The sequence below is a fragment of the Pelodiscus sinensis genome, chromosome 1, assembly GCF_052426305.1.
Source record: "Pelodiscus sinensis isolate ZL-2025 chromosome 1, ASM5242630v1, whole genome shotgun sequence".
Taxonomy (NCBI): Eukaryota; Metazoa; Chordata; order Testudines; family Trionychidae; genus Pelodiscus; species Pelodiscus sinensis.
This window is the reverse complement of record NC_143052.1, coordinates 70,444,988-70,460,752: the sequence shown is the minus strand read 5'-3', so window position 1 is coordinate 70,460,752 and position 15,765 is coordinate 70,444,988. Positions and strand designations below refer to the sequence as shown.

At 42.4% G+C, this 15,765-nt stretch overlaps 1 protein-coding gene across 4 annotated transcripts in view; it reads right to left on the bottom strand.

Annotated features, from left to right (window-relative positions):
* ZDHHC17 (zDHHC palmitoyltransferase 17) overlaps positions 1-15,765 on the bottom strand; it is a 123,473-nt gene that overhangs the window by 63,963 nt on the left and 43,745 nt on the right. For all 4 annotated transcript variants that reach the window (XR_012904821.2, XR_012904822.2, XM_075932172.2 and 1 more), the window contains exons 4-7: positions 15,079-15,156; positions 13,122-13,266; positions 9,276-9,340; positions 8,493-8,655 (exon numbers count right to left, since the gene is read on the bottom strand). Coding sequence is in view for 2 of the 4 variants with exons in the window: in XM_075932172.2 (XP_075788287.1) it covers positions 8,493-8,655; positions 9,276-9,340; positions 13,122-13,266; positions 15,079-15,156 (451 nt within the window). In the remaining 2 variants the exon portion in view is untranslated. The remainder of the gene's footprint in view (positions 1-8,492; positions 8,656-9,275; positions 9,341-13,121; positions 13,267-15,078; positions 15,157-15,765) is intronic.

Sequence of the window (15,765 nt, the reverse complement as noted above, 5' to 3'; positions counted from 1 at the left end):
ACTCAGAAAGTAATAACAAAATGTTTTTTAAGTACATCAGAAGCAGGAAGCCTGCTAAACAACCAGTGGGGCCTCTGGATGATCAAGATGCGAAAGAAGCACTCAAAGATGATACGGTCATTGCAGAGAAACTAAATGAATTCTTTCCTTCAGTCTTCATGGCTGAGGATATTAGGGAGATTCCCAAACCTGAGCCATTCTTCTTAGGTGACAAATCTGAGGAATTGTCATTAGAGGTGGTTTTGGAACAAATTGATAAACTTACAGTAACAAGTTACTGGGACCAGATGGCATCCACCCAAGAGTTCTGAAAGAATTCAGATGTGAAATTGCAGAACTATTAAGTGTAGTTTTTAACCTATCCTTTAAAAAAAAAAACAGCTTCTGTACCCAATGACTGGAAGAGATAGCTAGTGTGATGCCAATGTTTAAAAAAGGCTCTAGAGGTGATTCTGGCAATTAGAGACTGGTAAGTCTAATGTCAGTAGTGGGTAAATTAGTTGAAACTATAGTAAAGAATAAAATTGTCAGACACATAAATGAACATAATTTGTTGGGGAAAAGTCAACATGGTTTCTGTAATGGGAAATCATGACTTACTAATCTAGTAGATTTCCAGAAAGCCTTTGACAAGATCCCTCACCAAAGGCTCTTAAGTAAAGTAAGAGCCATGGGATAAGAGGGAATGTCTTCTCATGGATTGATAATTGGTTAAAAGACAGAAAACAAAGGGTAGGAATAAATGGTAAATTTTCAGAATGGAAAGAGGTAATTAGGGGTGTCCCCCAAGGGTTCATATTGGGACCAATACTATTCAACCTATTTATAAATGATCTGGAGAAAGGGGTAAACAGTGAGGTGGCAAAATTTGTAGATATTACATTGCTCAAGATAGTTAAGACCAAAGCAGACTGAAGTACAGATGTAAGCGACTAGTCGACTATCCGATAAGCAAAAGACTACTGGATCATCGAGGGACTAGTTCACTACTCGCTTCTACTCCCTCCCCAACCCTTCCCACTTGGTGCCTCCAATAGAGGCAGCAAAGGGGAAGAGCAGGCTTAAAAGTCAGTTCCCCCCAGCACTGTCTCCATGGGGAGCAGAGGAGGCAGAGGGTGTAGCAGGGACCGGGCACGAGCCTAGTCCCAGATGCACCTCTGCTTTTTAAATGTATTAAGAGCCAATAGGCGCAGCAGGGAGACCCAGCATGAGATGGAACAGCTGATTCCCAGCTCCTGCAGGTTTCCCTCCTCCCCCCGCTGTACAAAATCCTTTTAAATGGATTAAGAGATATCAGCTCTTAATCCATTTAAAAGGCAGAGCCACAGCAGGATTAGCTCCCAGGTGGGATATAGCCCACTGCAGCTTCCCATTGTCTGCTAATCAACTAGTTGATGGAAAATCCATCAACTATTGAATCAGTTGATTAAACTAAATTTATCATCATCACTGTGAAGAGCTTCAAAAAGATCTCCCAAACTAAGTGACTGGGAAACAAAATGACAAATGGTAAAGTAATGCACACTGGAAAAAACAATCCCAACTATACATACAATATGATTGGGACTTATTTAGCTATAACTTCTCAAGAGAGATCTTGGAGTCATTGTGGATATTTCTCTGAAAACATCCACTCAACGTGCAGTGGCAGTCAAAAAGCAAACAGAACTTTAGGAATTGTTAAAAAAGGAATCTAGAACAAGACAGTGAGTATCTTATTGCCTCTATATAATACCATGGTATGCCCACATATTGAATAATGTGTACAGATGTGATCACCTCACCTCAAAAAGGATATACTGGCATTCAAAAAGGTTCAGAAAAGCGCAACAAAAATGATTAGCGGATTGGAAGGGGATTCATATGAAGAGAGCTTAAAAAGACTGGGATTTATCATTTTGGGAAAGAGGAGACTCGGTATGTCTAGACTACATGCCTCTGTCGCCAGAGGCATGTAGATTAGGCTACCAGACATAGTAAAATGAAGCGGCGATTTAAATAATCGCCGCTTCATTTAAATTTACATGGCTGCCGCGCTGAGCCGACAAACAGCTGATCAGCTGTTGTCGGCTCAGCGCGATAGTCTGGACGCGCGGGTGTCGACATCAAAGGTATTTGTCGACCACCCAGGTATACCTCATCCCAGGAGGTATACCTGGGTGATCGACAAATACCTTTGATGTCCCCACCCGCGCGTCCAGACTATCGCGCTGAGCCGACAAACAGCTGATCTGCTGTTTGTCGGCTCAGCGCGGCAGCCATGTAAATTTAAATGAAGCGGCGATTATTTAAATCGCCGCTTCATTTTACTATGTCTGGTAGCCTAATCTACATGCCTCTGGCGACAGAGGCATGTAGTCTAGACGTACCCTAAGAGGGGATATGATAGAGGTCTATAAAATCATGACTGTAATGGAAAAAGTGAATAAGGAAAAGTTATTTGCTTGCTTCCATAATATAAGTACTAGGGGACATCAAATGAAATTAATAGGTAGCAAGTTTAAAACAAACAAAAGGAAGTTTTTCTTCACACAGTATAGTCAGCCTGTGGAACTCCCTGATGTTGTGAAGACCAAGTAACAGAGTTTAAAAAAGAACTAGATAAATTCATGGATGTCCATCAATGGCTATTAGTCAGGATGGGTAGGAATGGTGTCCCTAGCCTCTGTTTGTCACAGACTGGAAATGGATGACAGGAAAAGGATCATGTGATGATTACCTGTTCTGTTCACCCAATCTGGGGCATCTGGCTTTGGCCACTGTTGGAAGACAGGATACTGGGCTAGAAGGACCTTTGGTCTGACCTAGTGGGGCCATTCTTATGTTCTAATACTGAACACAGAGTATATTCTAATACTGAACACAGGACAATGGCAAACTAAGACTGCTGCAAGATGAGGCTTAATAAACAGAAGGGAGAGATAGCTCAGTGGTTTGAGGCTCAGCCTGCTAAACCCAGGGTTGCGAGCTCAATCCTTGAGGGGGCCATTTAGGGATCTGGGGCAAATCTATCAGGGATGGTACTTGGTCCTGCTGTGAGGGCAAGGGGACAGGACGTGATGACCTCTCAAGGTCCCTTCCAGCTCTATGAAAGAGGTATAGGTGTGACTCAACCCAGTGGTATACATAGCCTCAAGAGAAGTCAATGTACATCAATACAAATGAAATTTGGAGGAAACTGAATTTTTGTTTAAATTTTTCACCCAAATATGTCATCGCCCACCTGGCTACAATTAAGTTCTTTAAATAAATGTGTTGCAATGGTAGAACAACATTTTGTGTCTGAAAACTGTAGGTACTGGGGGTACTTATACTTTTTTTTAAAGGGTACTTTATTAAAAAAAAAAAGGTGAGAAACACTGGGCTAGAGGAATTATAAATGCAGAAAATAGTCAAAGATCTGAAGTCTGCAACTGAGAGTCTCTTCCATTTTGATAAATAAGTGGTTCTGATGGATGTCTTCTTTGTGCTCTGAATCAGAATTTCCTCGACATGTTCAAAGCCAGTGGCGGATATAGGGCAGGGTGAGCGGGGCGACTGCCCCAGGCTCTGCGCTTCAATAGGCCCCATGCTAAGCCGCTGCATGGGAGCAAGCGGTGGCGCAAGCGGCTGTTTGTGCCCTGTGCTCCCCGAGGCCCAAATGGACACTTGCTCCCACACGGCAGCCCAGCTGAGTGGCGCAGAACTCAGCTGAGCGTCACGGTGGGAGGCAAAAGGCATGACAGAGACTAAGTCCCGCCCCCTGGCCGTGTATGTCACCGCCCCACCCTCCTTCGCCTCCTGCCTTGGCGCTCAGCTGAGTTCTGCACCGCTCAGCTGGGCCGCCATGCGGGAGCAAGCAGTGCAAACAGCCATTTGGGCTCCACGAGTGAGAGGCAGTTGGAGGGGAAGAGAAAAAGTGAGAGAGAGGCAGGAAGGGGAGGAGAAGAGAAAGAGAGAGTGAGAGGCAGGACGAGAAGAGAAAGAGATGGAGAGAGGGGCAGGAGGCGGAGGAGAGCTGGGGGGGGTTGTTAGAGACAGCAGGAGGAGGATAAAGAGAAAGAGAGAGATGTGGAGGAGAGACATGGAAATCCCATCTTATGACGGGCTATTGGCTAGGTTTTTTAATAACGAACATTTAATATTGATATGTGAAACACGTAATGAAGTAATATGAATACGCAGCGGGCGACAGATTGAAACTGATTTGCACACGTGCTATTACCTGTGTCGGCTGTGGCCGTGGCGCATGCACCACGTCACCCACTCCGTTTTTTACAGATAAATAACAATTTTATAACTGTAAATTTGCCGACAACCCCAAATTATAAAATGACTAGCAGAGCAAGAGACGCAGGTAGAAAATATATGGCGGGAAGCCAGAAATTAAAGGAAAAAAGAAAACTTGAAGAATGTAATCTCAGTTTAAAAGGTACTATGGAAAAATTGAAACTAATAAAGAATTACTTAAGATCTACTATGAGCCAGGAGCGTTTTGTAGGACTTTCAATTATATCGATTGAAATCGACCTGTGTAAAGAAATGGACTTTAATGACATAATTGAAGAATGTGCTGCCAAAAGAGCTAGACAGCTATAATAGACTTAAATACAAATGAAAATTTGTAATTATTAATGTAGAATTTTGTTTAAGAATGACGTACAATATAATTAAAATAAAAATTATCCAATTAAATTAAGTTTCTATCAAATTTACCCAATTCACATTTAATATGAAAATAGCCATTAATTTGCGCATTTGATGCCTTTTTTCTCCAAAGGGGGGCCCCGCGAAAATGTGCTGCCCGGGGCCCTGCAGAACTCTCATCAGCCCCTGTTCAAAGTAGTCCCTATCTGTGGTATTTAAATGACCGGCGTCTGGAGCACCAAGTGCAAAGTGTTCAGGTTTGGATGGTGAACCTGACCACACTACAGTAAGATCAGATCCAGGCAGTCTTGGATCTGTATTAGTAATTGAATGTACATCTAGGGCAGGTCTGTCAGCCAAACTATCTTAGCTAGTAGAGAACTACAAGAGAGATTGTGCTTTTTCCTTTTATTTTTGGAAGGCACCATAGGGATCAGGAAAATAGGTGGAAAACATAAAGGAGACCTAGGTTCCACTGCAGAAAGAAGGTAACAAACCTGACTTGAGGCTTCTCCTGGAGCTGAAATTCTGATATTTATACTTCTCCTATGTGACACAAAGATTTATTATGAGAATCCTCAATGATGAGATATATGCTTTGTGATGGACCGCCTCAGGGACCACTCATGATTGCTACTGAACTATCTGTTTTGGAAGTCTGTCAGGTAGCTGCTCATTCCCAGAAAATATAGAAGACTGGTGAGCAACCTTTAACCCATGGGCCACATGCGGCCCATCAGGGTAATCTGACTGCAGGCCGGGAGACATTTTGCTGACACTGGCTGACTTCAGGCATGTCCCCATGCAGCTTCCAGTGGCCTCAGTTTGCTGTTTTTAGCAAATGGGACCTGTGGAAGTGGAGCTCGTAGATGGAGCGGTTCCAGGGGTGTGCTGACCACTGCATCCCACAGCTCCCTTTGGCCAGGAACCGAGAACCACTGCCACTGGAAGTTGTGAATGGTCAATGTCATCAAAATATTTCATGGCTCCCAATCAAGATTACTCTGATAGGCTGCATGTGGTTTGTGGGCCAAAGATTGCCTACCACATGTGTAAAGACATTAGGTATGCTTACACTGCAATGAAAAACCTGTGGCTGGCCTGTGCCAGCTGACTTGGGCTTGCTGGGCTCAGGCTGTGGAGTTGTTTCACTGTAGTACAGAGTTTGAGACTGGGGGCTGGAGCCCAGGCTCTAGGACCCTGCAAAGTTGGGGGTCCCAGAACTCAAGCAGCTGCACAAACCCAGAAGTCTACACTCCAATGAAACAACCCAAGCCATGCAATCTCATGTTGTGGCTGGCATGGACCAGCCACAGGTGTATATTTGCAGTGCAGACATAGCCATTTGGGTATGACTATTTATGACAAAAAAAAGTTCCTTGTCTGATTTCCATTAGAATTCATTAGGTGAAAGAAAAAGGAGAGACTTCTGAAGACGAGATATTCACATGGACACAGTATTATGATCTCTCTCGCGCCATTATTTTATTTAGTAATACAGACCGGGGCTTTTGCTTTAAGACTTGGACAGCCAATGTGACTGTTCAAAATCTACCTATGTTATCCACAGGGACCACAGAATTTCACATTAGTGAACGAAGTGTGCAGTAAAAGCCATGACCATTTGTTTTATGAATCATTCAAATGGTTTAAGCAACGAGGAGTCCTGTGGCATCTTATAGACTAACAGATTTATTGGATCATAAGCTTTTGTGGGCAAAGGCCCACTTTGTCAGATGCATGTAGTGGAAATTCCAGAGGAGAATACCTGCCTGTGGAATTTGCATTACATGCATCTGACGAAGTGGGTCTTTGCCCACGAAAGCTTATGCGCCAATAAAACTGTTAGTTTATAAGGTGCCACAGGACTCCTTGTTGCCTTTGCAGATTCAGACTAACATGGCTACCCCTCTGATACTCAAATAGTTTAGAGCTTATTTATTAGAAAGAGAATGTAGCTGTTTTATTACATAACCATTTATCTGGCTTTTTAGGTCAGTGGTTAAACATTTTCTTCTATCCATTTGTAGTTCCCGTCTATTCTTGACTTAGAAAATCGTGGATTAGAGAATAAGCATGTGTGATAGAGATAGAATGTCTGTGGAGAACAAACCATGATCCAGCACTCTAAAAGTCTATTTTCTGTCTCACTGCTGCTGCCTGCCAATAACTGAAGAGAGGATAAATATACTGTTCCAGACTAAAGGATATCCCTTTATGATAAGCAATATTTTAGGTGAGGTGATTTTTTATATATATATATATTACTACATACATGGTCACTTTATAATTAATAGTTGAAGAGATGCCACATGTAGTCGAGGCTGAAAATATAACACATCCGTGGTTAACTATACAGGTAATTATAGTCATGCAAGTAAATGTGTGAGCCTAGATTCTAGGGTTCAAAGCATGGAGAAAGTTATGTGGACTTCGTTAGGAGTTTTAATTCAAGAGCACCAAGATTTGTTACAGTCTAGAATACAGTAACAGCTTCAATTGGTGTGAACTTATGTTGCACTTACTTGTGGCTCTGACCCACACTGACCAAGAAAATGGATACTGTTAACAGTGCTGTGTGAGTTCAAATAAAATATACACAATAAAGTTCATAAGTTCATTGCTTCTGGGGCTGACAACATAAGACAATGCCTTGACCACCTCAAGTGAACCCTCTAGGAAAAAAATATTGTGAAATGCTAGATTAACTGACCTATACCACATGCAGTACATTATAATGGCAAATATTGGGGTGGGTTCTCCAGTATGTCCACCCTTATTGTGCCACTCAGGATTGTGACTATAAATGGCCACTGGAGAATCCCACACCTCTGGCATTCACAAGCAAATAGTCAATTGAGGCTGTATGCTCGAGTTGTGCCAACTGCCACAATTTTAGCATACGGCATGTGCTGGTAAATGGCTGAGGTATTGCAAACTAAAGCTCTATTATTCCAATTATTTACTGGCAGATGGTCTCTTGGAGTACAATAAAAAAAACCCTGGTAGCACAGAGTCTCAGAGCCCAGGTTAGCTGACTTGGGTTTGCAGAGCTCAGGCTGCAGGATTAAAAACAGCAATGCAGATGTTCAGGCTCAGGCTAAAATCTGGACTCCGAATCCCACACCTCATCAAGGGGGTCTTGGAGGCCACGCTGAAGCCTGAGCCTAAACAGTTATATCACAGTTATACAGCCCTGGAACTTGAGTCCAAGTCTGCTGACCCAGGCCAGCCACGACTATGGCATAAGTCTTTTATTGCGGTGTAGACATAGGGACTTTGTGCCAAAGGCATAAGTTGGAGCTAATGTTGAACCATAGAAACTCAATTGGTTCCCTGATAAACTCCATTCCATCCCCTCCCATAAAACAAAATTTAGTCACGTGGGAAAAGTGGAACAATTATTTTGCTGTAACCAGTATTCTGTAGTTATGGTTCATTTTGATTGCCCTGAAAATGGTGGTAAATTGGAGTTTGTCCCCTCTTTTCAGAAAACAACAAACATCCTACACTTCGAAACATTCAAACTTTAGCAAAATTAAATTTTCAGTCAGTTTTTCAATTTTATACTCACAAGTATGTGCTCCTACAAAAACTGATGTACACGTGTTTGAGTGCACAAAATAATTGCTTTTATGTTTTTGCAGAAACACTTTTTCACAAATGTAATTTTGCAGGTACAGAATTAGAGGATATGGGCCACTCTTGATGGAAAATAGTCCCCAAATTCATTGCATAGTTTGCTCAACATGGCCAGACACCACCTCCTAGGAATTATCAAACGTTTAGTAATAATCAAGATTCAGATTTTAACAATTATTTCTGTACAACATTGTAATAAATGATTAAAGTATTAAAATGTTTACCTTGATATTTTGGGCATCAACATTAGCTCCAGCTTCTAGTAGAAGACTAATGACTGTAGTGTTTCCCGCTAACACAGCCCAATGTAATGCTGTATTTTTGTGGTATTTGTCCCCAAGATTAACGGAAACATTAAAAGTAAGCAGCAATCGAGTTGGATCCACACTAGAAAAATAAAAGCTAGGTTAGATCCATAAAGAATTTTAAAAATCACAAGGCACTTTGTCCATGAGTTTGGCCTACTTAAGCACCTTAATGTATCAACTCAGACATTACAAATTATAATAGTCCTTTTTTCTAGTGGTAAGCATTAATGGTCATATTTGCTGTCTCTGAAAAAAAAAATCTTTTGAATTGCATGGAATCTGCACAGGGCTATCTAACAATGTCTTGTATATGATAGTAGATCACATATTTTCAAATAAATTCTTATTTTCCCATGTATCACAGAAAAAATGACAGTATCATTACAAACATGTAATATCATGCAAATGCTTATGTATTTGATGCACAACAGTAAGGGTACCAAACATTTCTCACCCTTCATCATACAACTCTTTTAGAAGGAGAAGCAGAGGAGGGAGAAGAAAACATAGTAATACTGTTAGGCAAATAATGTCCTGTCTTCTTCATTAATTATAATAAATCAGACAGATTATTGCATGTTTGATGGCACTATGGGAATAATTTAGCTAGCTAAAGATAGTGACTTGTGTGTCCTTCTATGTTATATTGTTTGAGCAAGGCTAAGTGCTTTGAACAAGTCTGTATTAGGAGTTAATTACCTATGTGTTCTGTAAGCTGCCCACATTAAAGGTGTCATTCCATTTTGATCCATCATATCTACATCCTGACAAAAAGAAAAGCATTACTCAGATAAGTAAAAAATACTTAAGTTTCACTATATAATAAGAATACAGCATCTGCCATGCTGGATCAGATACTAGTCATTTAAATTTGATATCCAATCCACATAACCCCATAGACAGGACACCAGTGATATGAACTGCAGTGTGCACCAAAGTGTTGTGCAATAATTGCCCCACATAAACTCTGCTAGTGCAAACAAAACAATACCTAAGTTTCCATTAGGAATTTTAAAAAGCGTTTCAATAGCCATGTAAGCATTGAAAATTTCAGCAGTTACACAAGTAGCAGCAGCAGCGCCAGCCTTAGGCCGATGAGCCTGAATTGGGCCCTGTGCCTAATGGGGACCCACATCCTGAAGCCAGAAGTATGCTGGGCATGCTGCGGGAGGGGGCGTTGGCCCCGGAGAAGGAGTGCAGCGGCTGGCTGTGCCGCAGGAGGTGTGAGTTGAGCACAGGGTTTGCCTATGCTGCGGTGTGTGTGTGTGTGTGCGCGTGTGTTCGCTACCTCCAGAGTTTGGCACAGGAGGTAGCTGTTGCTCAACCGAAATTGCTGCGAAATTGTTCGAATTGGGCCCCGCACTTCCTAAAGCCAGCCCTGAGCGGCAGTATCCTGTGCATACTGTGAGCCTGCGTATTAAGGATGTTAAGTAATGGTTAATTTGCTAGTTGAGTAGTCGATGGAATTTCCATTGACTACTCAACTAGTTGATAGGCACTTCCGCATTCCTCCTTTGAAATGTACAAGAGCTGTGCAGGGTAGTGGTGCCAACAGAGTCGATATATATAAAACAGTAAAGCACAAAGAGGAGCTTTCTGCCCCCCAGCAGACCAGGGAGACGCGGAGCAAAGCCACAGAGGACGCGGGCGGCGGGACAGTGGCGCGTCTCAGCGGTCCCGCCGCCCGCATCTCCCTGGTCTGCTGCGGGGGGGGGGGGGGAGGGCGCAGCTAGTGCGCGCCCCCCAGCAGACCAGGCTTTTCTCGCTGACGCCTGGGGTAGAGCAGCTGGGGGGCTGCCGGGTTGGTCCCACAGCGCAAAGGGTCGGCACTACCAGACCAACCCAGCAGCACTCCAGCTGCTCTGCCCCAGGCGTGTCCGATTCAGCCGCTGCTGGTCAGTTTCAACAGCGGCTGAATCTGGACGCCTAGGACAGAGCAGCTGGGGCGCTGCTGGGTTGGTCCCCACAGCGCCGCACCTCGGCACTGCGGGGACCAACCTGGCAGCACCCCAGCTGCTCTACCCCAGGTGTCTCCAAGTCAGCTGCTGCTGAAACTGTTCAGCGGCTGATTCCAGGAAGCCCGGGGCAAAGCAGCTCTGCCTTGGGCTTCCTGTAGTCAGCCGCTGGTCAGTTTCAGCAGTGGCTGAAACGGGGACACCCAGGGTACCCGACTTACGTACAAATTCAACTTAAGAACAAACGTACAGTCCCTATCTTGTACGTAATCCGGGGACTGCCTGTATGAAATAAACCTATATAGAAACATGAGCTTGAAGATACAATAGCGCCATCTGCTGTTCCATCTAAGCTACTTTATAAATAAACCAAATATGCAATATACTGCCAATTGTCCACATCGCATCAAGGACACAGATTTCCTCTGGATAAACTAGAGTGCAAATAATGGAAGGTAGAAGCCATCCAGCAGTGGGATAGTCTCCCCCTGCAACTAGCTGGAGTCTTGTCATCCTCCTCTGCACAGTCCTGGCCAGGAGCCTCTGCTCTGCTCCTCTTCACTCTCTCATTTCACTGACCTTGGGGCTGCAGAGAGTTACCTGAACTAGTGATGGCTGGATGACACTCAATCTCTGCAGGGACAAAGCCTCAACTCTGCTCTGCCCACCAATCTCTGCATTTTATGCCCTCAGGGATTGAGTGTCACTGACTCTGCAGTAGTGCAGGAGCCCTCTGCAGTTCTGATGTTATGGCCCTACTCACTCACTCCCATGGTAACAGGACTGAATGCGGTTCCCTATCTGCTGCAGAAGCCATTCAGCAGCAGTGTGGCCTCCCTCATGGCTGGGGACTCATCCCGAAACTTGCAGTCCAGTTCAGGAGTCTCTGCTCTATTAGCCAAACATCCACATTACCATTAGATGACTAGGAAGGAGTGCAAACAACACACAGGTTTGGATAATAGAGTTTTGGATAAACAGGAACACAGTATGTAAATTTATAAGGTGAAAGCAGTCAGAAAGCAAGAATAAAGTTATGCCTGGATAATCATTGACTACTACATACCATTTACCAGGAACATACTGTTTTTATTACACAGTATGCTAATTAGGCATGTTAAAATGCTGATTATTTTGTAATTTTTGGTAAAATATTGGTAAATTTTCAGTAGTTACATATTTACACATGGAGAGAGGGAGAGACTGACTCCTGTTGCTGGCCCCCCCCAATGTGGGGGACCAGCAGCAGCAATCCCGCACATGGGCAGGAGTGGAATCCTGCATAATACGTTAAACTGTTAAACCCAAGGTTTAAGCAGCTAACTTATTAACTGGGATTTTATATCCCATGAGCTGATACATGCCAAGCAGGAACGGGAAGATTGTTTTATTAATTGTTTGGCTGAGTTGTAGACTTAAAGATATACAGCGGTGGTGGACAATAAATTTCGACCGGGGGCCACTTCAAAAATTTCTGAAGTGGCCCTGGGCCATCCCAGAAGGGGCGGGGCCAGGACACTTCCATGCTTCCCCACCCACAGACCCTGAACAGGCACCTGTGCCCCTGGAAGTGGGAGGAGACTTCACGTGCTGTCCCCACGTCAATCAGGGCCTGGAGAGGGTGAGCAGTGACGTCTCTCGCTCCCTGCCCTCCCCATTTCCCCCAAGAGAGCACCACACTTAGAGCTGAGAAACAGCTGGCGGTAGACTTCAAGTGCTAAGCCCCTTGCAGAATGGGAGGAAACTTCACATGCTCCCCCTGCCCCCTGGCCAATCGGAGGGAGTGCGTGAAGTCTCCTCCCACCCTGCCTCCATCCTGCAAACAGCGTGCGGAGCTTAGAAGCACTGTGCCCCTTGCAGGGCGGGAGAAGACTTTGTGCGCGCCCCTCCACCTCTAGGCCAATCAGGGCTTAAGGGTGGGGGGAGCACACAAAGTCTCCTCCTACCCTGTCAGGAGCGCACAGTATTTCTAAGTGCCATGAACTCCTTGCAGGGTGACGACAGGGAGGGAGGAGACTTCTCGGGCTTCCCCCTGCCCCCAGGCCCTGATTAGTCTGGGGTGAGGGGAGCAGCAGGTCCTCTGCCAGCCAGATCAACTTGCTTGGCAGGCCGGATCCAGCCTGCAGAGGCCATTTTTCCCACCTCTGGCGTACAACGAGCTAACACAAAAATGTTTAGTCTCATATATCACCATGCCTCTTCTGTCTTGCTTGCTGTTACCATGAGGTTTCAATGATCTGGAGATTTGTGTCTGAACAATTAAAATATACTTGATTGGAATTGTATTCAATGAAAGTAAGAAAAGAAATGAATAAATACACTGACATTTACACATATTATATTGGCCATTAGACACATGTGAACTAAAGTCAAAGTATTCACACAATTGCTAACAGACATTAGATGCTTCAATTAAAATGCAGTCATCTAAAAATGCAACACACAACAATATAAAAAGATACGACAGTTTCCAAAATAACATAATATTAATTACTGAAATTATAAGCATAATTTGTAATTGTTTTCTTACTAATGAAATAATCTGTTTAGGAGCCTAAAATTACATGTTGTAATCAATACTTCAGTTTACCTGTCCCTTTGCTATCAGGTAAGCAACAATAGAAGTATGCCCGAACTGGGCAGCCAAGTGAATACAGCTGCATCCTTCCCCATCAATTAGTGACGGATCTGCACCATACTTCATCAGTTGTACAACCATGGATAAGTGACCCTGTCTAAACAGAACAGTGAACACAAATACAGCTAGTTAATTTTATATATATATATATATATATATATATATATATATATATATATATATATATATATATATAAATAAAAAACATTTGGTAACATATTTGGATAGGAAAAATGTTAAATTCAGACATTTTTAATTAAACAATTAAGACACGAATGATGCAATTCTAAAGCTTAAAACAGTATTTCCTTTGAAAATTGAAATTATGCATCTAATTCTGTAAATATTATGACCAATTAAATATGAGTTAATTTTATATTTTTGTTTTTTAAAAATTTTATACAGATTTTCTTTTTTACAGGGAGGAGATGCAATGTATCCTTCTAATGGGGGGAAGGGGAAATGTGCTACTTGGAAACGGATACTTTCCCATTTCTCACCATTTTTGTGATAAGGTGCCAAATATGCACAGTTGTCAATTTGTGCACAGCTATGACACCACAAAACAATCCTCTCTGGTTAATCAAAATATGGCTTTGGTCAACTGGCGTTCAAAATAATAGTCAAATATTCTCTGAACCTGAATTAATTTAGAACAGTAACAATCCGTTTAATTGTTTACCTTATAATACGTACATAGTCAAATATGCTCTTTAACCCAAAGGAATAAATTAGTTTTAATATTTAAAACTAAGCCTAACAGATTAGCCTAATGAGTGGTTTTTTCACTCTGAAGTAACAACATAATTTAATTACTTAAATGTTCCAAAGACCAGTATCCCAGGCCTCCTTTTTGCAGTGCACAATTATGAATATTAGTACATATACATTTCCTTCCCCGTTCATTTCTATTCTATTGTATCCAAGGAGTCTATCCTGTACTGTACACATGTGTATCCACCCCTTTTTTACTTTGACAATATCCTACATAATAATTTTGATCTCTCCTATCACCTGACTCATATCTTCCACTTCTGTATTTCTAGACCCTCCAATCCTGAAAGGCAAGATTCCCAGATCAATAGGAGAGAGAACTACAAAGCAACCACTGACTCCAATTTATGTAAAATGTATATACTTTCTTAACATAGTGATCAGCCTCATCTTCATCTGAAACTAGTAAACCGGCCAATAGATTAACTGTATGCCCATGTCCTTGTAGGCCAAACATATAATGTACAGGTTGTACCTACCTCTCTGATCCATTCCCCTCAAGACCTAACTCATCCTGAACCAGGATATATGCTGGAGGGAAGATCAATGTTGGCCCCTTTGCTGTCACCGGCTGCAGTGCTCCGCTCCAGTGGCAGTAGAAGGGCCGGCATTAACCAAGTGGGAACTGGTGACGGAGGGTGGCTCAGAAGAAGAGGCAGGGTGGCTGTGGCTAGGGGTCAGGAGTGGGTATGCACTGAGTTCCATGGCTGCTGGGCTGCACTCCCGGCTCTTGGGCTCCACAGCCACACTGCCTCTTCCCTGAAGTGTCCCTGCTTTTCCCCCCTCCCTCCCTGAGCTTGACTGCTGTAAATGAGATATCTGTGGTACTCTGGAAGCTCTGGGACGGTAGCAGAGGAATTGCTCAGCTTGGGGGTCCAGCTTTTCCCCATGAGCACTCCAGCCTGGAAGCATCCATAGGGCGCTGAAACAGAAATGTTGCCAGATTACCGAAATCTGGACTATAAAGGTCCTACCTGTACTCAGTTACGACCAGCAACCTAGTTTCTCAAGATCATTCTTGCATGAAAGCACCCCAAATTCCCATAATACAAACATATAAAGGAATTTCACTCCAATAAAGAAACTACTTTCTAATTAAACTGGGAGTAAAGAAAATGCAAAATTGTGTCCCCACCTTGTTGCCCAGTGAAGTGGGGTGGAATTTAAATCTCCTCCCAACTGATCAACAATAGCACCCTTTGATATGTAGAATCTAAAAACAAAATGAAACATATATTTAACCTAGATTCTTTAGATTACAATCATAAACATGAAATATAAGTGACAAATATTTAATTAAAAAGATATATTTAAGATGCTTTTTAAAAAAAATTCCAATTACCCTATAACAAATCTCCTCCTTGAAACTGCCAGTCTTACATTTTTGATGCACACAAGCTTTTTACTGGTCTAATTCCATTTTAACATTTTTATTAACAGAATGATTGCTAATTTAGCTATCACTATATTCACTTAAAAGATTTATATTATTAAAATTGAAAAATATTTTTCAACTAAGTTATTAGAAAGTAAATTTCATGGACTAAAGAACTTTTATGGAAAACAGACAAAAATATTTGCAGAATTTTAGTGCAGCTTAAATATAGTTTTAGACCATTCAATTTTGGAGCATGTTTTATCACTGGAATGTCCCTACAGAAATCACTGTTCCAAGAATGAATGTTTCTGTTATGCCTTTAACCAAGTGTAGAGACTTAACATGCTTCTCAATTACACTTATTAGACCAGGACAAATAACAGATACTTTAATTTCTATCCAGTCGTTTTTAATTTTTTGAAAAACATTTTCAAGAATACCAAC